This window comes from Salmo salar, chromosome ssa01 (genome assembly GCF_905237065.1).
Source record: "Salmo salar chromosome ssa01, Ssal_v3.1, whole genome shotgun sequence".
Taxonomy (NCBI): domain Eukaryota; kingdom Metazoa; phylum Chordata; class Actinopteri; order Salmoniformes; family Salmonidae; genus Salmo; species Salmo salar.
The window spans coordinates 60,962,682-60,989,256 of record NC_059442.1 but is presented as its reverse complement, the minus strand read 5'-3'; the positions used below and the strand labels follow the sequence as shown (position 1 = coordinate 60,989,256).

At 42.9% G+C, this 26,575-nt stretch overlaps 1 protein-coding gene across 17 annotated transcripts in view; it reads right to left on the bottom strand.

Annotated features, from left to right (window-relative positions):
* Positions 1-12,681: 12,681 nt before the first annotated feature.
* The window catches only part of LOC106606915 (potassium voltage-gated channel subfamily KQT member 5), a 147,316-nt gene continuing 133,422 nt past the window's right edge, over positions 12,682-26,575 (bottom strand). For 5 of the 17 annotated variants that reach the window (XM_014203439.2, XM_014203452.2, XM_014203430.2 and 2 more), the window contains 7 exons: positions 24,437-24,672; positions 22,628-22,736; positions 19,816-19,947; positions 19,471-19,605; positions 18,846-18,965; positions 16,687-16,813; positions 12,682-15,750 (listed from right to left, as the gene is read on the bottom strand). In XM_014203439.2, coding sequence (XP_014058914.2) covers positions 15,397-15,750; positions 16,687-16,813; positions 18,846-18,965; positions 19,471-19,605; positions 19,816-19,947; positions 22,628-22,736; positions 24,437-24,672 — 1,213 coding nt within the window. In that variant the 3' untranslated portion in view covers positions 12,682-15,396. Of the gene's footprint in view, positions 15,751-16,686; positions 16,814-18,845; positions 18,966-19,470; positions 19,606-19,815; positions 19,948-22,627; positions 22,737-24,436; positions 24,673-26,228; positions 26,286-26,575 lie in introns of all 17 variants that reach the window. The other 12 variants (XM_014203394.2, XM_014203384.2, XM_014203407.2 and 9 more) reach the window with 5 other exon arrangements.

The following is a 26,575-nucleotide window of genomic DNA, read 5'->3' as shown; positions in this document are numbered from 1 at the left end:
TTTTACTATCATTCTTTAGATCATTTATCTTTGTTTCATGTTATAGTTTCTTATTTTTTTAATTCAGTTTAGTCAGAGGATTTCTCAATTTGCAGTATGTTTGCCGATCGGTTGTGCTGCCAGACTTACTTGCCATACCTTTTGCCTCATCCCTCTCAACTATACAATTTTTCAATTCCTCATCAATCCAAGAGGATTTATCAGTTTTTTCAGTAATTTTCTTAATGGGTGCATGCTTATTAGTAACTGGAATAATCAATTTCATAAATGTGTCAAGTGCGGTTGCTTCTAATTACACACCACAGACCAGTAAATATTGTTTACATCATCAACATAAGAATCACTACAAAACGTATTGTATGACCTCTTATACACTATATTAGGCCCAGCCTTTGGAACTTTGGTTTTCCTAGATATGGCTACTATATTGTGATCACTACATATAATGAATTTGGATACTGCTTTAAAGCAAATTTCTGCAGCAATAGTAAAGATGTGATCAATACATGTTGATGATTTCATTCCTCTGCTGTTTGTAACTACCCTGGTAGGTTGACTGATAACCTGAACCAGGTTGCAGGCACTGGTTACAGTTTGAAGATTTTTCTTGAGTGGGCAGCTTGATGAAAGCCAGTCAATATTTAAATCACGCAGAAAATATACCTCTGTTGATATCACATACATTATCAAGCATTTCACACATATTATCTAGATACTGACTGTTAGCACTTGGTGGTCTATAGCAGCTTCCCACAAGAATGAACTTTAGGTGAGGCAGATGAACCTGTACCCATATTACTTTAACAGTATTTAACATGAGATCCTCTCTAAGCTTTACAGGAATGTGGTTCTGAATATAGACTGCATCACCGCCCCCATTGGCATTTCTGTATTTTCTGTAGCTGTTATAACCATGTATTGCTACCACTGTATCATCAAATGAATTATCTAAGTGAGTTTCAGAGATCAGAATATGAATGTAATCTGTTACTAGCAAGTTATTGACTTCATTAACTTTTTTTCTTAAGCCACATATGTTAATGTGGGCTATTTTTAGCACTTTTCTTGGATGCTTGATTGTTTTCACTGATTTACTGGGAAGCTTAGCAGAAGAAGACATGCTCATGTTATTCATGTTAGTGCAGGGAGAAATGCACACAGTGGACTTTCTACTAGGGCACACCACCTCAGTGCTAACAGTATAACTCTGGTTCATAGGCACATGATCACTGCATACAATAACTATGGGATCAGCAGAGGCATTCAGGGCAGTTCGAGGGACATACATTAGGTTACTTACATTGTGTCTTCCAACGGCCCTGAGATAATGTACATTTGCTGAAGCATTTTGACAACTCAGTGACACAATGGTAGGGATTAACTGAGCTGGGCTTGGGTCATGATAAATCATTGTCTCAACACAGCCTTATAATGCTGTGAAAGGATCCAGGAACCCAAATGATTTGGGTGGAACCCATCCCCCTTATAAAACGAGCTTTGTTTCCAGAAGGTTTCAAAATTGTCAATAAATGTTACATCCACAGAGCTGCAATAGTCTTGTAGACAGTTATGGAGAGCTATATGTCTGCTGAAATGTTCAATGCCACAATTTAGGTAGGGCAGAGGGCCAGATATTATGGGGCATTTGTTGGTGTCAAGCAGTGACCCAATCAGTTCTTTAAAATCCATCTTCAGCTTTTCTGAGCTGCCCTTTAGTTTAGTGGAATGTAATGGCAAAATTACTTCCATAACCTAGGCTGGCTTTCAATGGCCTTGCTTTATTGTATAGGGCAATGTCCATGGTGCTGATAGAGCGAAGCGGAGGTTTCGCGCCAACCGATGTCTTCTTGGTAAAAAACACACAATGGTCTCTGCATTTGAACTTTTATGTTTATTGTGGCATAGCGTGATAAAGCAGAATTCAACATAATTCCAATGCAAGAACCAAAATGACGCCCCATGGGTATTACTACATATCGGTATGTTAAATCATAGAAATAGATATATTCTATTATGGTTTTCTTGGTAGCCTATTGGTTTTCGTGGTTGTTAATGGAACTTGGAAACATGTTTATGGTAGGCTGGCTTTGTCCCTCTAGAGTCCATGGCCAAGCGCCTGTGGAAAAATCGAATTAGAATAATAAAACAATTCCCATCAAAATCTGTCTGTTTGAGCTATAGATCAGATTTTTTTGTACGGGCTGCGTCTGAAGCCACCAATGGTCTTCCGCATTTGGGGAACCTTAAGACATCCCGGAAATCTGTCTTCTCCCAAAAACGTCTGTAGCATCCGACTGGTTTGGCCTAAAAACTAATATGACCACTGAATGGAAAGATGAGACTCTCGCGAACATGATGGTGTTCTCCACAAGCGTCTGAAGTCGGCACCACCGATCTGCCAACTTCTGTCTGTAGCGTCTGAATAGTTTGGGCTACACACTAATAGGACGCCCACAAGCCTCACAGGACTCGTCTGAAGGTACCAGTTTAAATAATTTATGGAAGTCTACAATGACTGTTCAAAGCATTAGGAATACCTTTCTAATATTGAGTTTCACCCCCTTTTGCCCTCAGAACAGCCTCAATTCGTCGGGCATGAACTCTACAAGGTGTCAAAAGCGTGGAACATGGATGCTGGCCCATGTTGACTCCAATGCTTCCCACATTTGTATCAGGTTGGCTGGATGTCCTTTGGGTGGTGGACCATTCTTGATACACACGGGAAACTATTGAGCGTGAAACACCCACCAGCGTTGCAGTTCTTGACACGCTCAAACCAGTGTGTCTGGCACCTACTACCATACCTCGTTCAAAGGCACTTAAATAATTTGTCTTGCCCATTTGCCCTCTGACTGGCACACATACATAATCCATGTCTCAATTGTCTCAAGGCTTCCTTCTTTAACATCTCTCCTCCCCTTAATCTACATTGAAATTCATTTAACAGGTGACATCAATAAGGGACCATAGCTTTCATCTGGATTCACCTGGTCAGTCTGTCATGGAAAGAGCAGGTGTTCCCTAATGTTTTATACATTTAGTGTATATGTGTAACCAATGTGAAATGGCTAGCTAGTTAGCGGGGTGCTCGCTAATAGCGTTTCAATTGGTGACGTCACTCGCTCTGAGACCTTGAAGTAGTTGTTCCCCTTGCTCTGCAAGGGCCGCGGCTTTTGTGGAGCGATGGGTAACGATACTTCGAGGGTGGCTGTTGCCGATGTGTGCAGAGGGTCCCTGGTTCGGGGCGAGGAGAGGGACGGAAGCTATACTGTTACATATGGAAGTAGTTTAGTGCCCAAATTGTTGTGTTAAATATTTTCCTGATCTATTTTTATATATCTCAGATATAGGACAGATCTGTTTTTCAATGTATGAATCTGTTATTCAATGCATTTTTATGGGCTAATAGCAGTAAGGCCAAATGCAATGTTTCATCAAATACTGACACAACTGCTAGTGTATATATATATATATATATATATATATATATATATATATATATATATATACACTACTGTTCAAAAGTTTGGGGTCACTTAGAAATGTCCTTGTTTTTGAAAGAAAAGCACATTTTATGTCCATTAAAATAACATCAAATTGATCAGAAATACAGTGTAGACATTGTTAATGTTGTAAATGACTATTGTAGCTGGAAACGGCAGATCTTTTATGGAATATCTACATAAGCGTACAGAGGCCCATTATCTGTAACCATCACTCCTGTGTTCCAATGGCACTTTGTGATAGCTAATCCAAGTTTATCATATTAAAAGGCTAATTGATCATTAGAAAACCACACAGAACAGCGGAGTGGGAGGCCCCAGTGCACAACTGAGCAAGAGGACAAGTACATTAGAGTGTCTAGTTTGAGAAACAGACTCCTCACAAGTCCTCAACTGGTAGCTTCATTAAATACGTCAACAGTGAAGAGGCGACTCCGGGATGCTGGCCTTCTAGGCAGAGTTCTTCTGTCCAGTGTCTGTGTTCTTTTGCCCATCTTAATCTTTTCTATTTATTGGCCAGTCTGAGATATGTATTTTTTTTTTCAACTCTGCCTAGAAGGTCAGCATCCCGGAGTCGCCTCTTCACTGTTGACGTTGAGACTGGTGTTTTGCGGGTACTATTTAATGAAACTAGTGTGTGTATGTATATATGTATATTACACAACACAACTTGTTGCTGAAGTCAAGAGTGGCATGATTTTCCACGATTGAAGCTGACCTATAAGCCTATTTATTTGTCAAGACAGCTGTGCATGGCTGCATCTCACTGTAGTAGACTGTAGGCCATGTTTTGGGTTTTTGGATCTCCATTCCCCTTTTGTGTACTGCATTTGTTTACTGTTAATGTAACTAGCCTAAATATAGATAGTGCCTTGCCTTTATCGATCTGATATTTTGTTTACTAGGCCTACTTAGTACCAATGTTTTGTTCTGTTTGCGTTAGCAGTTGTGTCAGTATTGTAAGCCAAACTGCTATTCAGTATTCTTGTTTGTATGCAGGAATAACTAGGCAGCTACTTTTAGCATTTAGTTTGCATTATTTTGGTAAGACAGATGTGTGTACGGCTGCATTCACATAGGCTGTTTATAATAGGTGAATTACCCTAACTATCTTATAGCCTATATTCATTACCAAAACAGCCGTGCTTTAATGTGTAAGGCACTGTTCATTGCTGTGATGCACTGCAGCGGAGATAGGCTACAGATTTCACGTCACTTAAAAAGCATTCAATGGTCTCGGAGTCTCAGGCTTTGAACATTATGTGTAATGTGATTTATCGTGATATGGGCAGAATTCAATATAATTCCAATGAAAGAACCTCACATGTTTTGACACCTTGGGTGTCGAATTTGGTCAACAAAATATTTAATTGATAATTTGCTATGTGAGGCTTATTTGATCAAATAGAAGTTTTGTAATGGTGAGGCTGTTATGATATAAGTGGACGCATGTAGCATTTCTGCATCTTTGAAAAATTATTCTACATATCTGAAGTGTACCTGTTGTCGTAGAGATACAATACAGTGCCTTCAAAAAGTATTCATACCCCTTGACTTATTCCACATTTTGTTGTGTTCCAACCTGAAATCAAAATGGCAGCACTCTGGCAGCACTATTCCAGGACTACTCCCCTGCTCCCGCTACACCCAACTAGCTAATTGAAGCAAACCTAGCCTACTCTTTTGCCTTGCACAAAATTTGGTGATGCAGAAACGACAGACAACGAGTGGCTGTTTTATGAAAATCTGGGAACATGTGGCCAAGAAAAACAATTTTGGTTGGTCTCAGGGAATGTAAAACAGTTAAGGGAGAATTATTTTATGGGATTGATGAAGTAGCACCAAATACAGTATGTTGAATGAGCAACTAATGAGCATGGAGAGCCTCACAAGTTTGACAAAATTACCATTCAGTCTAACACGGCTATTTACTGACTTTTGTAGCTATTCGTCTGAAGCTCACTTTTTGTAAGTAGTTAGGCCAAACTGACCTCTATAAGTTTAGCTGGAATTTATCCAAAAATTATTTGAGAAATGGGATTGGTTGACTATAGGCTTGTCATTGGCCTACGTCTTGTCTTGCGCAAAATATCAGATCTCAACAATTATTGGAGAAGTGTTTAACATCACCAGTACCACATCCTTATGATATACATATTTTCAGAAGCGCAACGTGACTGCAAGAGACAGGTTGCAATGTCTGAATGAAATACGAGACAATCAACCTTATTTGGTTGTGGGACAAAGCGCCAAAATGACCTACACAATCTGGGACATGCGGGCACCCTACTTCCACCATTTTAAAGTAGTCAACTGGGTGGGAGCAATGAGTTGGGAGCAATCAGCCAATGAAGAAGAAGAAAATTGACTACTTTAAAATAGATATGGCCTCAATGGCACTGCCAGTCTTGTCATAGATTCTATAATGGCACAGATACAAAGATAAGTCTTCTATCTATCTCTATAGCCTGCTACATGCGTATCTGCCCTCTCATTGGCTAGAATGGTCCCATCTGATCTCGCCTTCTCCAGCCTACCTTTCATATTTGAGGACATGTATTTCCATTGTTAGAGCGGTCACATGTCTATCTTGTCGATATAATAGACAATATTTGCTATACCACAGAGATCTCCACTTGAAAAGATCTCTTAAAGGGCCAGTGCTGTCAAAAAAGTTACATGTCCACGTTATGAGGTTGGAAAAATACAGTAATGCCCTTTTAGTGTAAGAACTGTTTGAAAAGAACGTGTGAAATTTCAGCCTGTTTTGGTGGGATCAAGTTTTGGCCTGCCTGGTGACATCACCAGGCGGTAAATTAGTGACTAGACCAAGAGGAAAGAGAGTACCAAACCTCTCTGCCAATAACAGCGAATTTTCAGTTTTCCCTTCCCCACTCTGACCACTCCCAGACAGTCCTACTAAAATTCTTGCTTCAGAAATTGCTCTTTGCTAAGAAACTATATTTGTTTCTTTTTTGACCATTTTAATTGAAAACAATCACAGTAAGGTATTAAATGACCCCCCCCCCCGAAACACACTCAGCTGTCAGTGTATAGCTAGCTAGCTGTTTTTTTTACTAAACTTATCTTACTAGCTAATGTTATCTGTTTTTTTAACTACACCATATTCAAAAGATTAGCCAGCTGGCTTTATGGCTGGTTCTGGGCTGGATTTGTCATAAGTATTAATTTAGGGAAAACTTCACCACAGATGGAAACCACTGGCCTATCTTTGACTTCGCCACACATTTTTATCTCCAACGTTTTGGCATCTTCCATAAATTGCGGCCGCAAAACCACCATAGAAATGGTTACAAAGAATAAGATGGTCTGGTAATATGGATAACTATTGAAAGATAGCTGATATGCATTTTTCTACATTGTAATGGACATGGTGCAGCCTTTGGTAGGTAGGCTACTGGCAGGCTTCTGCTGCGGTACAGCAAAGCCAAGTCAGCCTGTGCTCATGGTTCTCACAGGGGAAGTGACATGATAGGCTATAATGACTTTACTGATGATCATGCATGCCGCAAATGACATGGAACTATAAGTTCCTTGAATTTTATTTTGCAGGTGCCTTTTCATTATCTGGATAGACACTTGTGGTTTCTAGCTAACGTTACGCCAATCAAAGCAGTCGAGCATGTAGTGAAGCAAAACTTTAGTGGTCAAAACCATTCATATTGGAGCGACGGGGGAAGCGGGTTTTCAACATGCTATCATATCACACAATTATACCATTTAGAAAATGTACATACAGTATATACACTGAACAAAAATATAAACGCAACATGTAAAGTGCTGGTCCCAAGTTTCATGAGCTGCAATAAATGATAGCTGAAATGTTCCATTCACACAAAAAGCCTATTTCTCTAAAATGTTTAGCAGAAATTTGTTTCAAATCAAAATCAAATCAAATCAAATGTTATTAGTCACATGCGCCGAATACAACAGGTGTAGACCTTACAGTGAAATGCTTACTTACGAGCCCCTAACCAACAGTGCAGTTTCAAAAAAATATGGATAAGAATAAGATATAAAAGTAACAAGTAATTAAACAGCAGCAGTAAAAAATAACAGTATATACAGAGGTGTGCCGGTACAGAGTCAATGTGCGGGGGCACTGGTTAGTTGAGGTAGTATGTACATGTAGGTAGAGTTAATTAAAGTGACTATGCATAGATGACAACAGGGAGTGGCAGTGGTGTGGAGAGTGGACGTAGGAAATGCAATTAGTCTGGGTAGCCATTTGACTAGATGTTCAGGAGTCTTATGGCTTAGGGGTAGAAGCTGTTTAGAAGCCTCTTGGACCTAGACTTGGCGCTCCGGTACAGCTTGCCATGCGGTAGCAGAGAGAACAGTCTATGACTAGGGTGGCTGGAGTCTTTGACAATTTTAGGGCCTTCCTCTGACACAGCCTGGTATAGAGATCCTGGATGGCAGGAAGCTTGGCCCCAGTGATGTACTGGGCCGTTCGCACTACCCTCTGTAGTGCCTTGCGGTCGCAGGCCGAGAAGTTTCTATACCAGGCAGTGATGCAACCAGTCACGATGCTCTCGATGGTGCAGCAGTAGAACCTTTTGAGGATCTGAGGACCCATGCCAAATCTTTTCAGTCTCCTGAGGGGGAATAGGTTTTGTCATGCCCGCTTCACAACTGTCATGGTGTGCTTTGACCATGTTAGTTTGTTGGGGATGTGGACACCAAGGAACTTGAAACTCTCAACCTTCTCCACTGCAGCCCCGTCCATGAGAATGTGGGCGTGCTCGGTCCTCTTTTTCCTGTAGTCCACAATCATCTCCTTTGTCTTGATCACTTTGAGGGAGAGGTTGTTGTCCTGGCACCACACGGCCAGGTCTCTGACTTCCTCCCTATAGGCTGTCTCTTTGGTGTCGGTGATCAGCCCTACCACTGTTGTGTAATCTGCAAATTTAATGATGGTGTTAGAGTCATGCCTGGCCATGCAGTCAAGAGTGAACAGGGACTACGGAGGGGGCTGAGCACGCACACTTGAGGGTCCCCGGTGTTGAGGATCAGTGTGGAAGATGTGTTGCTACCTACTCTTACCACCTGGGGGCGGCCCATCAGGAAGTCCAGGATCCAGTTGCAGAGGGAGGTGTTTAGTCCCAGGGTCCTTAGCTTATTGATGAGCTTTGAGGGCACTATGGTGTTGAACGCTGCGCTGTAGTCAATGAATAGCATTCTCACATAGGTGTTCCTTTTGTCCAGGTGGGAAAGGGCAGTGTGGAGTGCAATAGAGACTGCATCATCTGTGGATCTGTTGGGGCGGTATGCAAGTTGGAGTGGGTCTAGGGTTTCTGGGATGATGGTGTTGATGTGAGCCATGACCAGCCTTTCAAAGCACTTCATGGCTACAGACGTGAGTGCTACGGCGTGGTAATCATTTAGGCAAGTTACCTTAATGCTCTTGGGCACAGGCACTATGGTGGTCTGCTTAAAACATGTTGGTATTACAGACTCGGACAGGGAGAGGTTGGAAATGTCAGTGAAGACACTTGCCAGTTGATCAGCGCATGCTCGCAGTACATGTCCTGGTAATCCGTCAGGCCCTGCTGCCTTGTGAATGTTGACCTGTCTAAAGTTCTTGCTCAAATTGGCTGCACAGAGCGTGATCACACAGCCTTCCGGAACAGCTGGTGCTCTCATGCATGTTTCAGTGTTTTTTGCCTCGAAGCGAGCATAGAAGTAGTTTAGCTCGTCCGGTAAGCTCGTGTCACTGGGCAGCTCTCGGCTGTGCTTCCCTTTGTAGTCTGTAATGGTTTGCAGGCCCTGCCACATCCTACAAACATCAGAGCCGGTGTAGTACGACTCGATCTTAGTCCTGTATTGACGCTTTGCCTGTTTGATGGTTCGTCGGAGAGCATAGCGGGATTTATTATAAGCTTCCGGGTTAGAGTCCTGCTCCTTGAAAGCGTCAGCTCTAGCCTGAAGCTCAGTGAGGATTCTGCCTGTAATCCATGGCTTCTGGTTGGGGTATGTACGTACAGTCACTGTGGGGACAACGTCATCGATGCACCTATTGATGAAGCCAATGACAGATGTGGTGTACTCCTCAAATGCCATTGGAGGAATCCGGAACATATTCCAGTTTGTGCTAGCAAAACAGTCTTGTAACTTAGCATCTGCTTCATCTGACCACTTTTTTATTGATCTAGTCACTGGTGCTTCCTGCTTTAATTTTTGCTTGTAAGCAGGAATCAGGAGGTTGGAATTATGGTCAGATTTGCCAAATGGCGGGCGAAGGAGAGCTTTGTATGCATCTCTGTGTGTGGAGTATAGGTGGTCCAGAGTTATTTTCCCTCTGGTTGCACATTTAACATACTGATAGAAATTTCGTAAAACTGATTTAAGTTTCCCTGCATTAAAGTCCAAGGCTACTAGGAGCGCCACCTGTGGGTGAGCTTTTTCTTGTTTTCTTGCTTATGGTGGAATAAAGCTCATTCAATGCTATCTTATTGCCAGCCTCTGACTGTGGTGTTATGTAAACAGCTACAAAGAATACAGATGAAAACTCTCTCGTTAGGTAGTGTGTTCTACAGCTTATCATGAGAAACTCTACCTCAGGCGAGCAATAGCTTGAGACTTCCTTAGATATCATGCACCAGCTGTTGTTTACAAAAAAACATAGACCGCCGCCCCTTGTCTTACCATACGCCGCTGTTCTATCCTGCCAGTCCATTGTATAACCCGCCAGCTGTATATTGAAATTGTCGTCGTTCAGCCACGACTCCGTGAAGCATAAGATGTGATTGTGTTTAATGTCCCGTTGGTAGTTTAATATTTCCCATAACTCGTCCATTTTATTGTCCAAAGATTGCATGTTTGCTAGCAGAATTGAGGGAAGTGGGGGTTTATTCGATCGCCCCTCGACTTCTCAGAAGGCAGCCCGCCTCTCTTTCTCCGCCTCCTCTTCACGCAGATCACTGGGGTCGGGACCTGTTCCCGAGGGAGCCGTATATCCTCCGCCTCGGGCTCGTCAGAGTTGTAGAAGAAGAAAAAGTATTCTGCTAGTCCATGGTGAGTAATCGCAGTCCTGATGTCTAGAAGTTATTTTCGGTCATAAGGGACGGTAGCGGCAACATGTACAAAATGAGTAAAAGAATAAGTTACAAACAACGAAGATTAACGAACAAAAAACACAATCGGTTGGTGGCACGTAAAACGTCTGCCTTCTGCTCCGGTGCCATTTTAAGGTGTTTGTGAACATTTTATCATTTGTCAAGATAATCCATCCACCTGACAGGTGTGGCATATCAAGAAGCTGATTAAACACCATTATCATTACACAGCTGCACCTTGTGCTGGGAAAAATAAAAGGCCACTCTTAAATGTGCAGTTTTGTCACATAACACAATGCCACCAATGTCTACATTTTGAGGGAGCGTGCAATTGACATGATGACTACATGAATGTCCACCATAGCTGTTGCCAGATAATTTAATGTTAATTTCTCTACCATAAACTGCCTCCAATGTTGTTTTAGAGAATTTTGCAGTACGTCCAACCGGCCTCACAACCGCAGACAATATGTAACAACGCCAGCCCAGGACCTCCACATCTGGCTTCTTCACCTGCGGACTCATCAGAGTGGGTAAGGGGGGAATACGGAGGATTATTGCTGTCTGTAATAAAACCCTTTTGTGGGGATAAACTCATTTGGATTGGCTAGGCCTGGCTTCCCAGTGGGTCAGCCTGGTTCCCAAGTGGGTGGGCCTATGCCGTAATATCAATTATGGTCCCATTCTCATTTGCTTATAACAGTACCAAGAATTAGAACAGGTCGTGGTATAAATAGTTAAAGATTTGAAAATAAAGATTTGATGATCTACAGTCGTGGCCAAAAGTTTTGAGAATGACACAAATATTAATTTTCACAAACTGCTGCCTCAGTTTGTATGATGACAATTTGCATATACTCCAGAAAGTTATGAAGAGTGATAAGGTGAATTGCAATTCATTGAAATGTCCCTCTTTGTCATGCAAATGAACTGAATCCCCCGAAAAAACATTTCCACTGGATTTCAGCCCTGCCACAAAAGGACCAGCTGACAGCATGTCAGTGATTCTCTCGTTAACACAGGTGTGAGTGTTGATGAGGACAAGGCTGGAGATCACTCTGTCATGCTGATTGAGTTTGAATAACAGACTGGAAGCTTCAGAAGGAGGGTGGAGCTTGGAATCATTGTTCTTCCTCTGTCAACCATGGTTACCTGCAAGGAAACATTCATTTTTTGAAAATGTATTAAAAATAGAAACACTTATCTCACATTTACATAAGTATTCAGACCCTTTACTCAGTACTTTGTTGAAGCACCTATGGCAGCGATTACAGCCTCGTGTCTTCTTGGGTATGACGTTTGTAACGATGACGCTGGGAGTCAGGAAGCAGGTGTAGGTGGTGAATTTAATAATAATAACGAAGCGTCTGGACATGAACACAGAACCAATACTGCCTGAAGAGTGATGCTAGGGACTGCTAAATAAAGCGGGAGTAATCAGGGTAGTGATGAAGTCCATGATGGGGCGCAGGTGTGCGTAATGAGGGTTGCCAGGTGGGCGTACAGTAATGATGGGTTGCCAGGACCGGTGGTTAGTAAATCGGCAACACCGAGCGCAGGAGCGGGTGAGCAGGAGTAGACGTAACAACGCTACAAGCTTGGCACACCTGTATTTGGAGAGTTTCTCCCATTCTTCTCTGCAGATCCTCTCAAGCTCTGTCAGGTTGGATGGGGAGCATTGCTGCACAGCTATTTTCAGCAGAGATGTTCGATCGGGTTCAAGTCCGGGCTCTGGATGGGCCACTCAAGGATATTCAGAGAAGCCACTCCTGCATGTCTTGGCAGATTTTTAAGCGTTACGTGCTTCAGCACTCGGCGGTCCCGTTCTGTGAGCTTGCGTGGCTTACCACTTTCCACTTCACAATAACAGGACTTACAGTTGACCACCACAGCTCTAGCAGTGCAGAAATTTTATGAACTGACTTGTTGGAAAGGTGGCATCCTGTGACGGTGGCACATTGAAAATCACTGAGATCTTCAGTAAGGCCATTCTACTGCCAATGTTTGTGTATGGAGATTGCAGATTTTATACACATGTCAGCAACGGGTGTGGCTGAAATAGCTGAATCCACTAATTTTGAAGGGATGTCCACATACTCTTGAATACAGGGTGGGTGTTTATTCAATCATAGAAATATAATTAATAGAATGGACCTATCCTTTCAGACCCCTGAAATGTACAGTAGCTGGTACACCATTGACATTTCATTACAGAGAACACCCCCACCAGTCACATATGCAGGTTCCAAAGTCTCCAAACAATTGTGCATTTATCGTACCAACTCGGGCCATTTTCATACAAAATCCCATTGTAACACACAGCTATATAGATTTTGCTGGTCACGTCACACATATGAACATAAAATATACACATTATACAGTATAATTGTTAATCAGCTAAGCCAATGCACGTATGCACCAATCAAAAAACTCAATAAAAACATAAACAAACATGTTGAATGGAAGCTGTCATCGTTAACTCGACAGAATACATATAAGACTGTTGTGCCTCTCTCCTTCAAGAACAAAAAGGTGCAACATAGAGAAAATAAAGATGTCTAACACAGTTTGTGCATATTCTCATTCAAGAGCAGTCGTCTGTGTTCAGGCTGAGTGGCAGTCAGCAGTGCTGCTGCCTCGTAAGGCAGTGGGACATGCAAACAACAGACAAATCACATTCAGAAGTTGAGCTCGTTGACAGCAGACTTGTTACCATATTTTCCATCCACTTACAACATGGCTTGTTCATTACTTTCCTATCTGTGTATCTCTATGGACAGCATCATTAGTGATGACATTGGTTGGACAGTAGACACACAAGAACAGTGGCCTTCTCTAGACAAAAGATCCTGTGTGCTCTATTGGAAGTGCCAGGCTTGTAGGCTCACATACCACTACTTTAAGGGGACTAAATCATGGTGGATCAAGTCCTCTCTCCCTGTATTTATGATCCAACTCCTCTGACTTACTCTCACACCGCTCATCTTTACCTTGGCAAGTCTGTAACAAGTTCTGATCATTATAGCTACTGACAAAGTGTTAGGCTGGCTAACCACTTGTAGAGATGTCCCCAACCTGTCATAGACTAATGCTCATCCACTTTGAGGAGATATACTGTATTTATTTTCAAAGTTTGAAGTGTCCCCTGTCAATCAGCTAGTAACAGAAGGGAATACTGTGGGCACATGAGCTGTAGGACAAGGAACCCTGAATTCTGTAGTGTTTATTGTGACCGACAACTGCAGTGTACCACAGCCTTGTTTCACCATCTACAGTTTCACAGTAATAACTGATCTTATTTGGCTGTTGTTTGCCTTTAAAAGTGAAAATACTGAATCCTACTGGCCTTGTCAGATTAGAGCACCCAATCAGCATATTGGATTTGTCATCAAAATCAAATGGCCACACAAGATTGTAAAATGTATTAAAAAAATGTTTTGACAACTTTACATCAGTAGGGTTATCTTATGTTATTATCAAATGAGTTATTGTATTATCTACAGTATTTACTACATTTTCAATATTTGGGTAATAATTGCTGATTGCTCATAATTGCCTCCCAAGGGTTTGGAGGATACATTACTGGAACATGCAGATAAACAGGTGAGATTTGGACTTATGAGGTTGGGCTCAGCCATCATGACTGTGTTTCCAGGGCTAATGAAGGGGCTTGAACGCTCTTGACCCCAAAGTGCGGTTTAGACATGCGGTGGTCATGCATAGCCGAGAGAGCAAACATTAACACTATCTGACCATCCTCTCTTTTGTTCAATTTTCCTCCCCCATCTCCCCTCCCCCTGTTAGTTTCTCTGCTTGTTCCTGTTTTAGGAAATTCGAAATAGTCCATGCAATGATATGTGTGAGAGTATAAAGGGAGCCTGAAATCTTTGATTGAAAGGAGTGAGAACCCCCCCCCCCATCTCTTAAAAACAGAGTTATAATCAACAGTTGCAATTCTATTTGTTGTTTGTCCAGTGAGTCCTCTTGCTGGATGGTAATATTGGTAACGTCTGTGTTGGGGGGAGGGTTTATCTTATTCACTCCTATGGAAGAGTTATTTTAGTCGTACGTGGGTAGGCTGGTTGAGGGACTCTGCACTGCCCGTTGTGGGGGTGTGGGGACCAGTCAGACTGGTTAAGGACCCCCCATCTTCAGTCCGCAGAACGTCCAAGCAGCCAGTACCGTCCGCTGTGGGATGGGACAGGAGGTCACTCCCCTGGGACAGGAAATCAAACTGGTCCTCCTGCGGTTCCAGGTCACGGCCGGTGATGAAAAGGTCTGTCTCGCCCCAGTTGCTAGCGTCGGGGTCGCCATGGCAGTCGTCACTAGAACTGCTACTGTTGCTGAGGGGGAAGGACAGGTTAGGAAGGTTGTCTGCAGATGGCTGGGTGAGGTTATGTGCCGACAGGGACTTCCCCAGCCCCTGTTCCTGCTCCGAGGGCTTGCCGTCACATCCAGAGGAAAGCAGCAGCATGGGGTCCACCTCCAGGCTCATGTGCCTCCTCCAGGGGCCCTCCTCCCTCAAATGGGGCTTCCCCCTCAGCTGCACCCTGCCCCAGCTATGTCCACCCTCTCTGTCCCCCTCCTCTCCATGGTCAACCCCAGAGACCACCACCATAGAGAGGCCTGAGCTCTGCTCCAGCCTACCCCCTCGTGTAGCATGTGGGGTGGGGCTCAGGGGACGTCTTTGCTGGGGGCCCATGGGGGGCAGCTGAAGGGTGGCAGCACCAGCGGATGGTGGAGGGGGTGGGAGGTCAGGGAAGTGCGCTCGCCTGGGGAAACTACTGGGTGTGGTGAGGAGCGGGTAGGGGCTGTCAGGGGGCAGGAGAGGCGAGGGCGTGAGGGATGCAGTGGAGGCAGGGTAGGAGGGGGGGGCAGGTGTTGAGGGTGAGCTCGCTGGGGGCCAAGATGAGCTGCAGGCCCCTGGAGAGATGGCCTGTTGTTGACCGGGACATCCCCCCACCACTTTTATGCCCCCCTCTGCCCTCCCCTCCCTGGGGGGAGCCAGAGGACAGGTCCTTGCTGAGGATGGAGCTCCGGTAGTCGGAGGTCTGGTGCTCCAGCTCAAACAGGGGCAGGGAGGAGAGGGTGAGGGAAGACGAACCATTTTGTAACACCTGCCTGTACACATCCAGCAGAGAGTCCAGCTTTGACTCTATGGATGTCACCTGGGCAGGGGGAAGAGCAAGAGACATGACCGTTAAAAGCAGCAAGGGTTCATTGCACTTTCTTAAAAATCTAGTTGATTCAACTAATTATTATATAGTAAAAGCCTTTTTAGTTTACTCAAGTTTTTGATAAAATTGTTATCGGAATTTAAATGTTTAGTTAGCTCCAACTTCATAAAACTAGTCAAAAATTGGGTTAGCGACACCCACACATTCAAATAGTGCTTTTATCATACAATGTTTTTCAACTTACGTATTTGACACATACAGACATACTGTACATGATTAGATTGTGCATGTCCATTTATACAGTAATTATTATTCAACAGGTTCTCCCCTGGGATTTTGAACTAGCAACCTCTTGGTTCATGAAATTCCTATCTTCCTGCTACACCACCATGTCTGTGTCAATGACTGATTTCACCTGTATTCCTACACTTTGCACTGGTAAAAAGTCACAAGAAAAACAATTGTATTTATCATAGTGATTAAGGAGTAACATTCAAACAGAAAATCATTAAATAAGTCAATCAAATCAATGATGAGAGAATAGTCAGATTAACTGATACCTGACACACATGGTGGTGTAGCAGGATGTTCAGAAAGACTTGAACCAAGAGGTTGTGAGTTCAAATCCCAGCTAAGGACATGTTGAATAATAATGACTATAAATATGTAAGTTGAAAACATTGTGTGTTAAAAGCAGTGTGGGTGTCCCTAACCTAATTTTTCTCAAGTTGGAACTAAGTTTGGGCCAGATAAAAATGTTAAGTTCAGGTAACACTTCGACCGAAATGTTTAGTAAACTAAAAAAGGCTATGTTTCAGTCACTAAATTAATTATTAGTTGAATCAACTATATCTTTTTTTACAGTGTGTGCAAGAGACACTTCTCTACGAGTACACACAAACTAATGTAATTGGCTTAATTGGTCACCTGTCTTTCCACCTTGCACACACGTCCCAGCATGCTCATGTCCTCCAGAGTATCCCTGTCAGGGTGCAGCTTGTCCCTGATCTTCTTGTCGATGGGGATTTGGCCCTTACCCAGTATCTGATCCACCCTGCGATACACACACTTGTCGTATTAATCACAAAAAGTGGACAAATGGGTACATTGACCGTCACCCCAGCCTCTTCCAAGGGCACTTCACAGCAGGCAACAGACCTAACTCTAATGGAAGCGTGTCAGTGTTAGAGTTAGTTAGAACAGACACACCATGATTAGATTCAACAACCCACACTACAGAGTCACAGTTCACACAACAAACCACAGGCTACAGTCAAAACACAATCATACAGGGTTTCTAAACTACAGCTATAATTAGCTACAGTGCAAGCTACAGTTCATGTTAAAAACAACAATCTGCACCAACTGGTAACTACAGCCATTCTCTGTGTTCACAAAAGTTCCACAATGAGAGATCCTTATTCATTAGCCATTTCTTTGCAGGAGGAACATCGATTCTGTTAGATTGACAGCTGCTGCTGTATCTTTACTATGTCCCCTAAGCGCAGCAACATGCAAGATATTTGAGACAGACCTCACATTCACAGCAGCCCACATGAAAAAATATCATAGTATACTATGATAAATACTATAGTATTCACTGTAGTGTTTTTTTCCTCAGATTTACTGTAGTATTCAGTGTAGTGTGTTTAAAGTCCACAAACACACTACAGTGAATACTATACTGTAGTATTTACAGTTAACTATAGTATAAATACTGTAGTAAAATAAAACTGTAGTATATACTATATAATGAATGTAGTGTTTATGCGGATTCTACTATACTGTAGTATTTAATGTACAGTTTTTGTGGACTGTAGTATACTGTAGTATTTACTGTAGTGTTTTGCGGGCTGTAGTATACTGTAGTATTTACTATCGTGTTTTTGGTTTATTATCTTTGACATGGAAGTGGAGGCTTTCTCCTTCAGGAAACGTACAGGAGAAATGCTAAAATAGATCATTTTCCATAACCTCTAGGTAGGTAGGACTGAAACCTGAAACATCTGAAACCCTACCTCTTCAAAGAGTATATTACATAATCCCACAGCACCCCCCCTCGCACCCCTTCTCACCCCCCACCCCACTCGCACTTTACTTTTTTCCCCATACTAATCAAATCTAATTTAATTTGTGACATGCGCCGAATACAACAGGTGTAGACGTTACAGTGAAATGCTTACTGTGCCTTGCAAAAGTACTCATCCCCGTTTTCCCTATTTTGTTGCCTTACAACCTGTAATTTAAATAGTGTCGTGTTTTTGCAGACTAGTATTTTTGCAGACATTACTGTAGTATTTACTACAGTGCTTTATTTGCAGATAATACTGTAGTACATTTACATAGCAGACGCTCTTATCCAGAGCGACTTACAGGAGCAATTAGGGTTAAATGCCTTGCTCAAGGGCACATCGATAGATGTTTCACCTAGTCGGCTTTGGAATTCAAAACCAGCGAACTTTCGATTACTGGCCCAACGCTCTCACCGCTAGGCTACCTGCCACCCCTACAGTATACCACAGTAAGTACTACACATGACCGAGGGACACTACAGTGTGTAGTATAGTATTCTACAGTTTACTACAGAATTCTTCAGTAAGTACTTTTATATTCTATAGTAAACTTTCATGTGGGAGCTTTACTTCTACCACACATTTGGGGATATGTTACATCTGCTAGTTGAAGGCTTCCATTTGTTAAGAAGCATTTCCGAACACCTTTATGTCATCAGGGAGTCCAAAGCTTCTAAATCTGGGTTGATTCAGTGAAAGCAGTGTGTCCTTTCTGGTCTGATGCTCTAAATCTAAAGCTCTAAAAGTGACCGGATAGTGTAAGCAATATATTAGAAACTCTTGTAGTCCCTTTGGAAGCCTGTAGGTTGAGCCATCATCATCTCACCTTTAAACCTATCCTGCCTCTGTAGCTCTACAAACACAGGCTTTTTGCTCCCTGATGGACACATGGACATAGCCCCATCTCCTTTCAAACTGTCCTCTGTGTGAGGAACGGGGGACAGGATGGAGTTGGGGGTAGTGGCTAGCGGGTCTACGTTATTAGGGGTTGGTGTGGGAGGGGTGTTATCTAACCCTGGGGACTTCATCCCTGGGGCGGACTTCCTCCTGGCCTGGCTGTAATATAATTGCAGGGAGGGGGAGGACATGTTCCCAGGTTTGCTGCTCAGTGTGGGACCCAGTCCAGTGGCCAGTCTGTATGGGAGAGACATGGGGGTCAGATACAACACACACACACACACACACACACACACACACACACACACACACACACACACACACACACACACACACACACACACACACACACACACACACACACACACACACACACACACACACAAACACTTGAAGTGTATCAAAAAAGGACAACTACAGGCACCACGTATGTACCAGCTACAATTACATTCTTTAAAACCAGACTAGACTACCACTACTACAATCCACTACTAAACTATAGTAGATTCCACTCTTTTGGCTGAAAGACACAGTGCAATATCAAGTCAATCAGGGTTATATCACTGATTTAACCGAAGACAACAATCCTAACTCCTGAAACATTATTGTTTATTCTCAGACATTGTTAAAAATAACACCATGCAAGAGACTAGAATGTTTATAAAGTCACACATCGATGCATGAGATGTCTACAGTTAGCCTATTTTAGGCAGGCGAGTGGGGGGTGGGGGGGTTGCCTAACCCTGGGACAGACTTGGTCCCTGGCATGGACTTCCTCCTGGCCTGGTTGTAATATACGTGCAGGGAGGGGGAGGAAAAGGTCTTGACTCTGGGGCTCAGCAGCTGCTGCTGAGGAGGACCCACTATGGTGTCCAGCCTGGGAGGAAGAGGCACATAGGAGGGTCAGATATATACACGCACACACACACACACACACACACACATAGAGAGACAGACACACACGTGAATTAAGTGGAGAAGGTGAACATAGATATGAAGGTGTGTGTGTTGTGTGTGTGTGTGTGTGTGTGTGTGTGTGTGTGTGTGTGTGTGTGTGTGTGTGTGTGTGTGTGTGTGTGCATCTCACCTAGTCTGTAGACTCTTGATTCTGCAGAGCATATCCAGGTGTCCTGCAGAGTACTGTTCTATCACATCTTTCACATCATACGGGCGCAGAGTCTCCTTAAACTTCTTCTTTGCTACATGAAACTTCATGATCCTGAGTGGAAAAGTGGTGAGAATCAAACAGAATCATGTCATTGTGCCATGATCTATCTACCTGTCATCTCTTAGTCAGCCACTAGAGGGAAACAACAGCTTAACTATGCATAAACCAGTATGTTGACAAGAAGCTGTCGTTACTTTAGCCTTTACCTTTTGTTTTCGGAGGTAAAATGAACATTACTCAAATACTATCACAAGAACATTATGAAACCGTAGCACATGTCATGTAAACAAAACCTGACTGAGCTATTTTGTAACCAAACCACACTAGAATTGTATTATCCCTGTACCTTAATGTACAAGTACAGCTACTGCTGAGTGAATAATATTGATGCAGGTAAGTGGCTCTCTACAGTTGGTTCATTCTGACCCCCTAATGGCTCCAGAACTGCTCCAGTTGCTCATTATCCTCACTGTATAAATGGAAACCATCATGACAGATGAGGTGCTGTGAAAACAGTTCTGACTGAGAGGGTGTCAACCCGACACCCTGGGAAAGTCAGGGACACGTCTCCACTCCCACTGCCCACAAAGGGGGCCTGCTGAGCAAGCAAGCTGGGCAAGGGGAGAGGGGGTCCTCTGGAGCAACAACCTGTGGGTGGGAATTGGGGTGTTGGCAGACAATCAAAATAGGACATCTTTTGACACCGCCAGAGAGAGGTGGGGGAGATGGAGAGTTAAAGGGAAATGGAAAAAGAGAGGGAGGGAGAGAGAGAAGAGGTAGTAAAAAGGAGAGTGAGGGAGGGCGATGGTGAAGGAGAGGGAGAGACAGTGCCAGTATGGTGGCCACATGAGTAAACAGAGACATGTTGTCGGGGTCAGAGTGAGTAAGGGGCCAGATGTAACAAAAAACACCCAAACTGTTCTCCCTGAGCCATCACTGGGTTAGCAGAATCCCCTTGAAGCACTGGGCTAGAACAACATAGAGGAGGCCCAAGCTCTGGATCTGCTGTATCTAAAAACCTCAGGAGCCCGAGGGGAGAGAGGGAGGTGAAGGAGCCCTGGAAGGCTCTATGTTTAAGTGAAGATTGTGGTCGGGGATGCGATTGCTATGTACACTGTTCAAAATAGTCATGTCCTGTACAAAATAAATAGAATGTTTTACAAAAGATTGTGTAAGAAAACAAAAGTCTACAGTATATAGGGATCTATATAGCGATATACAGTGAGCTCCAAAAGTATTGGAACAGTGACACGTTTGGTTGTTTTAGCTCTGTACTCCTTCACTTTGGATTTGAAATGACGCAATGACTATGAGGTTAAAGAGCAGACTGTCAGCTTTAATCTGAGGGTATTTTCATCCATATCAAGTGAACCGTTTAGAAATGACTGCACTTTTTGTACACAGTCCCCCCATTTTAAGGGAGAATAGAATGTTTCTAAATACTTCTACATTAATGTGGATGATACCATGATTACGGAGAGTCCTGAATTAATCGTGAATAATGATGAGTGAGAAAGTTACAGAGGCATAAATATCATCCCCCCAAAATGTTTTATTGTAACAGTGAGAGGTTAACATGTCTTGGGGATATGATTGTTGTGCGTCTGTACCACCCATCATTCAGGACTATGTGATTCCAAAATGACACAATACATTATTTACCATTCATTTCTACTGGGCACAAAATAATCTGAAACACAACCAAAACAAACAGCAAATGCATCCAAGTCTGTAAAGTCACAAGCTTGATGTCATTATTGCGTGTTAGGAATATGGGACCAAATATAAAAATGTTGACTACTTTAATACACTTAAGTGAATTTGACCTTATTATTTTGGTCTCTAAAATGGGGGGACTGTGTATAAAAAGTGCTATAATTACTAAGCAGTTCACTCAATATGGATGAATCAAATCAAATCAAATGTATTTATATAGTCCTTCTTACATCAGCTGATATATGAAAGTGCTGTACAGAAACCCAGCCTAAAACCACAAACAGCAAGCAATGCAGGTGTAGAAACACGGGGGCTAGGAAAAACTCCCTAGAAAGGCCAAAACCTAGGAAGAAACCTAGAGAGGAACCAGGCTATGAGGGGTGGCCAGTCCTCTTCTGGCTGTGCCGGGTGGAGATTATAACAGAACATGGCCAAGATGTATATAGCCTCAAATTAAAGTTGACAGTGCACTTTAACCTCATAGTCATTGTATCATTTCAAATCCAAAGTGCTGGAGTACAGAGCAAAATCAACAAAATATTTTTCACTGTACGAATATTTTTAGAGCTCACTGTAGATAAGCACTCCTACCAGCTCTCACAATCTCACGTCAGAATTAGATGTTCATCCAAGTTTCACAAACGTCAAATTTCGGAGTTCTTCCAAACGTCAAATTTTGAAGTGTTTAAGAATAAGTTTAGTCATTAACTCAGAATTGTTAAGGTTAGGTTCAGGCATTAACTCCAAATTCTTAAGGTTAGGCATTAACTCCAAACGGTTAAGGTAAGGGTTATGGTTTGGGATAGACTTAAAACAAAAATATCAAAAACAACTTTCTATCTCTGGATTTGAACTTGCAACCTTTGGAATCAGAGGGAGATGCTTACGCCCGTCCAAAACAGAAACATACTTCAAGGTAACAGAGCTCACTGTTGACCTTAGCGGCCGGTTTTCACGTCAGTATTCTACGTCGAATACTGACTTGTATCACGGGTGACCTGGCTGAAGCACTCACCTGACGGCTCTGATGACAGCCTTCAATGGAGCTGATAGGTCTTCCACGGTGACATCACAGTGGCAAACCCTGTCGCCGAATGCGTCATCATTCCCCATTCCTGTGTCCACTGAGAGACAGAAAGAAGTGTCAAGTTATTTATTTTTACATTTTTTCGGGGGTAGATCAGCTTTAACATTGCAGATAGATTGTCGCTTCGTTACAGACTTCCACTCCAAGCTGAAACTCAACAATATAATATTTATTTATCTTTTCCTCAAATGAAATTTGAAATCAAATCGTTATTGGTAACATACACATGGTTAGCAGATGTTGTTGTGAGTGTGGCGAAATACTTATGCTTCTAGATCCGACAGTGCATCAGTATCTAACAGGTAATATCTAACAATTACACAACAAAACCTAATACACACAATCTAGTAAAGGAATGGGATGAGAATATAGAAGTATAAAATATATGGATGAGCAGTGACAGAGCGGCTAAGATGCAATAGATAGTAAAGAACAGATAGTGAAGGATACAGTATACAGTATATACATATGAGATGAGTAATGCGAGATATACAGTATATACAGTACATAGGCATACAAAGGCCCATTATCAGCAACCATCACTCCTGTGTTCCATTGGCACGTTGTGTTAGCTAATCCAAGTTTATCATTTTAAAAGGCTAATTGATCATTAGAAAACTATTTTGCAATTATGTTAGCACAGCTGAAAACTGTTGTCTTGATTTAAGAGGCAATAAAACTAGTCTTTAGACTAGTTGAGTATCTGGAACATCAGCATTTGTGGGTTTGATTACAGCCTCAAAATGGCCAGAAACAAATAACTTTCTTTCGAAACTCATCAGTCTTTTCTTGTTCTCAGAAATGAAGGCTATTCCATGCAAGAAATTGCCAAGAAACTGAAGATCTCGAACAATGCTGTGTAGTACTCCCTTTACAGAACAGCGCAAACTAGCTCTAACCAGAATAGAAAGAGGAGTGGGAGGCCCCGGTGCTCAAGTACATTAGTGTCTAGTTTGAGAAACAGACGCCTCACAAGTCCTCAACTGGCAGCTTCATTAAATGGTACCCACAAAACACCAGTCTCAACGTCAACAGTGAAGAGGTGACTCCAGGATGCTGGCCTTCTAGGCAGAGTTGCAAAGAAAAAGCCATATCTCAGACTGGCCAATAAAAAGAAAAGATTAAGATGGGCTGGCAGCTTACTGCATGTAATCTCTGCACTTAAATAGCGAATGGAGGACGGTTTTCCTGTGCTTAATTTTCATGCCAGCCAGGTAGGCTATACTCCTGTTGTAAATAAGAAGCAATGTGCTTAATATTAGAAAAGTTGAGAAATAAATAGAGTCAGCCTATAGAAAGCTGATGGGATCCTCCTCTTTTTAATAGAGGCCATCACTCAGTTTTTCTCAAGTAATTTCAAAGCCTATAGAAATGTTGCGCAAGAGGAGCTTATGGGCTCTCATGAAGTGTTTGATTAGATTTTCGATTACATTTGCATTGATGTCAGAGTGATTAGAGGGACAATAGAGTGCTGAGTATCAGGCAGTTAGCTAGTTTGGTAGGCTACTAATGACCATCAGCAGCATCAGAGTTTGGAGAAGCTTAATTACTGTGACTAAACGGTCACGTGGAATTTTACTGCCTTCATGACTCGTGACCGTCAGTGTGGTGGTAATACAGTCACCGCAACAGCTCTAGACTCTCCCCTTGTGGACTTCTTAAAAAGCACATACTGTATACAAACACATAAACCCACACATACGCAGACACACAGAGGCACACATCCTCTCTACTCACCCTCGGAGGGTGCGGTGCGTGATTGACTCTTGAGGCGCAGGGAGGGTCTAAAGCGTGTGCGGTCGTTGAAGCTCCAGCTCTTCTGCACCTTGGCAGGGCTGGTTCCTGTGTTAGCACCTGCCACATCGTTGCCTGGGGAACAGCGTCGGTCGTTGTTGATGGATGTCTGGCGGCTCTTCATGCTCTGGCCGCGAGGGCTTGCCATCCGTACCCGCTCCTTAAAGCTCAACTTTGTACTGTAGAGAGAAAGAGAGAGAGGAAGAGAGAGAGGGAGAGAGGGAGAACAAAAGCCTGTTATTATGCATTCCACCTGAGAGAGAAAAATGTGTGCCGACAAAGCAAACTCACAGTGTAGTGAACTGTCCTTTCCTCAAAACCAAACACGCTCACCTCATCCACAACACACTTAGAGTACCCCATCTGCTCTCTAAGAGAGTGGTCCCTAACCCCGGTCCTGAGGAACTACAGATATAGAATCTTAATTAGAGCTAGTTTGCCACAGCAGGAAAATAATCCTGCAGCAACAGGAAGTGTAAAATGTGTAGATTATAAATAATGGAAAATCAAGTCTGAAATTTCAAAATGGAAATTAAAACTTCAAAAGCCTTTTTAAACTTCAAATACACTACACTTTTAAAATGTCCCGCATCGAAGGAGAGTTCTCCTGCAACAGGATGATCAAATGAAGATCCTACATCTGTATAGGATGTGCAGGATTTTTCTCCAGCCCAGCACTAAAGCAGCTGAATCAGCTGGGTGGAAACAGAAGTCTACACTCTTAGAAAATAAGTTGCTACGTAGAACCATAAAGTGTACTTTATTGTCCCTACATTCAAGTGGAACCCTTCACTAATACAAGGGTTCTACCTGGAACCAAAAAAGGGTCTCCTATGGTGACAAACAAAGAACCCTTTTTTATAAGAGTGTACACACATTGTAGCTCTCTAGGACCGCTAACTCTTGTGGACTACTGTTGTAGAGAGCAGTTGCAGTAGTACGACACTGACCACTGTTCTAAGACAAAGATAATTACCAGGGAAAACTGCAAGATTTACAATTCATATTGATGCAAAGAATCACTGTAGGCTACTATTTCTGTATCTCTAGGACACTTAGACCTGTATTGTGCCGATGGGCCTGTGCTTAGACATACTGTAGACTTATGGCCAGGTGGGGGGGTGCAGAGAGCCCCTAACTGAAACACACCCTAAACCCCCCCCCTGCCATGGCAACCGGACAAGCATGCAATGCTGTGCATCAATCAGATGGCGTGACAGCAAGCCCAATGCTCAGGCTTGATTCTGCAGGCACTAATGATCAGTGAGCCAACTCCCAGATTCAGACTAAAGCTTTTGTGGAAACTTCAGGAGGGAATATCGCACTCCAGTAACGATAAGGAAGTTATTAACGATAACAGGGACCTTGCCCAAGCCTAGATCAATGAAGATGCATCAATGCAGTGTGGGTTGTGTGGAAGACAGGGATCAGTGGGGTCAAAGGTCAGTCATGGTGGTTGCAACCATTTTTTATGAATTCATGCAGTGACACCAGGGTACAGTTATTTAGGGGTTGTGTCTGATAAGGGGATCCAAGGGAGGTGGGGGTCAAAATCAACAGGCAACAGGCAGCAATCCCATTAGACAAGCAAAGGGCAAATACAATAGTCTCATTGAAGGGAAGGGGGTAGGTGGCAGTTTGGGGGTTCTCTCATCATCCTCCATGCACTTGGCAGTTAGAAGGCATTCCCAGAGATCATGTGACCAGGGAGGAGCGGATGCTGGGTATTGGGTACCTCCTACATTTCCGTGTGTAATACCTTCTGAAGCGCCTCCTATTACTATGACCCTTACTAGGGGGGTAGGGAGGAAGACAAATAGAGGAGGAAGGGGTTAACACACCATGGAGTAGGAAAGGGAGGGACGAGAGACATCTGTACGGTCAATACTGTCAGAAGTTTAAACTTTTTATGTATCTCACATTCCATGTTGTTAGTGCTGAAGCATAAATATAACTGGGGATTATATGGCTCACATACATTTAGCTGTAGGCCTAGGAGTTTACATAAAAAATATGAAGGTTCATTTGTGGTGGTTATGCCCTTAGACTACACTCTTAGAAAAAAAGGTGCTATCTAGAACC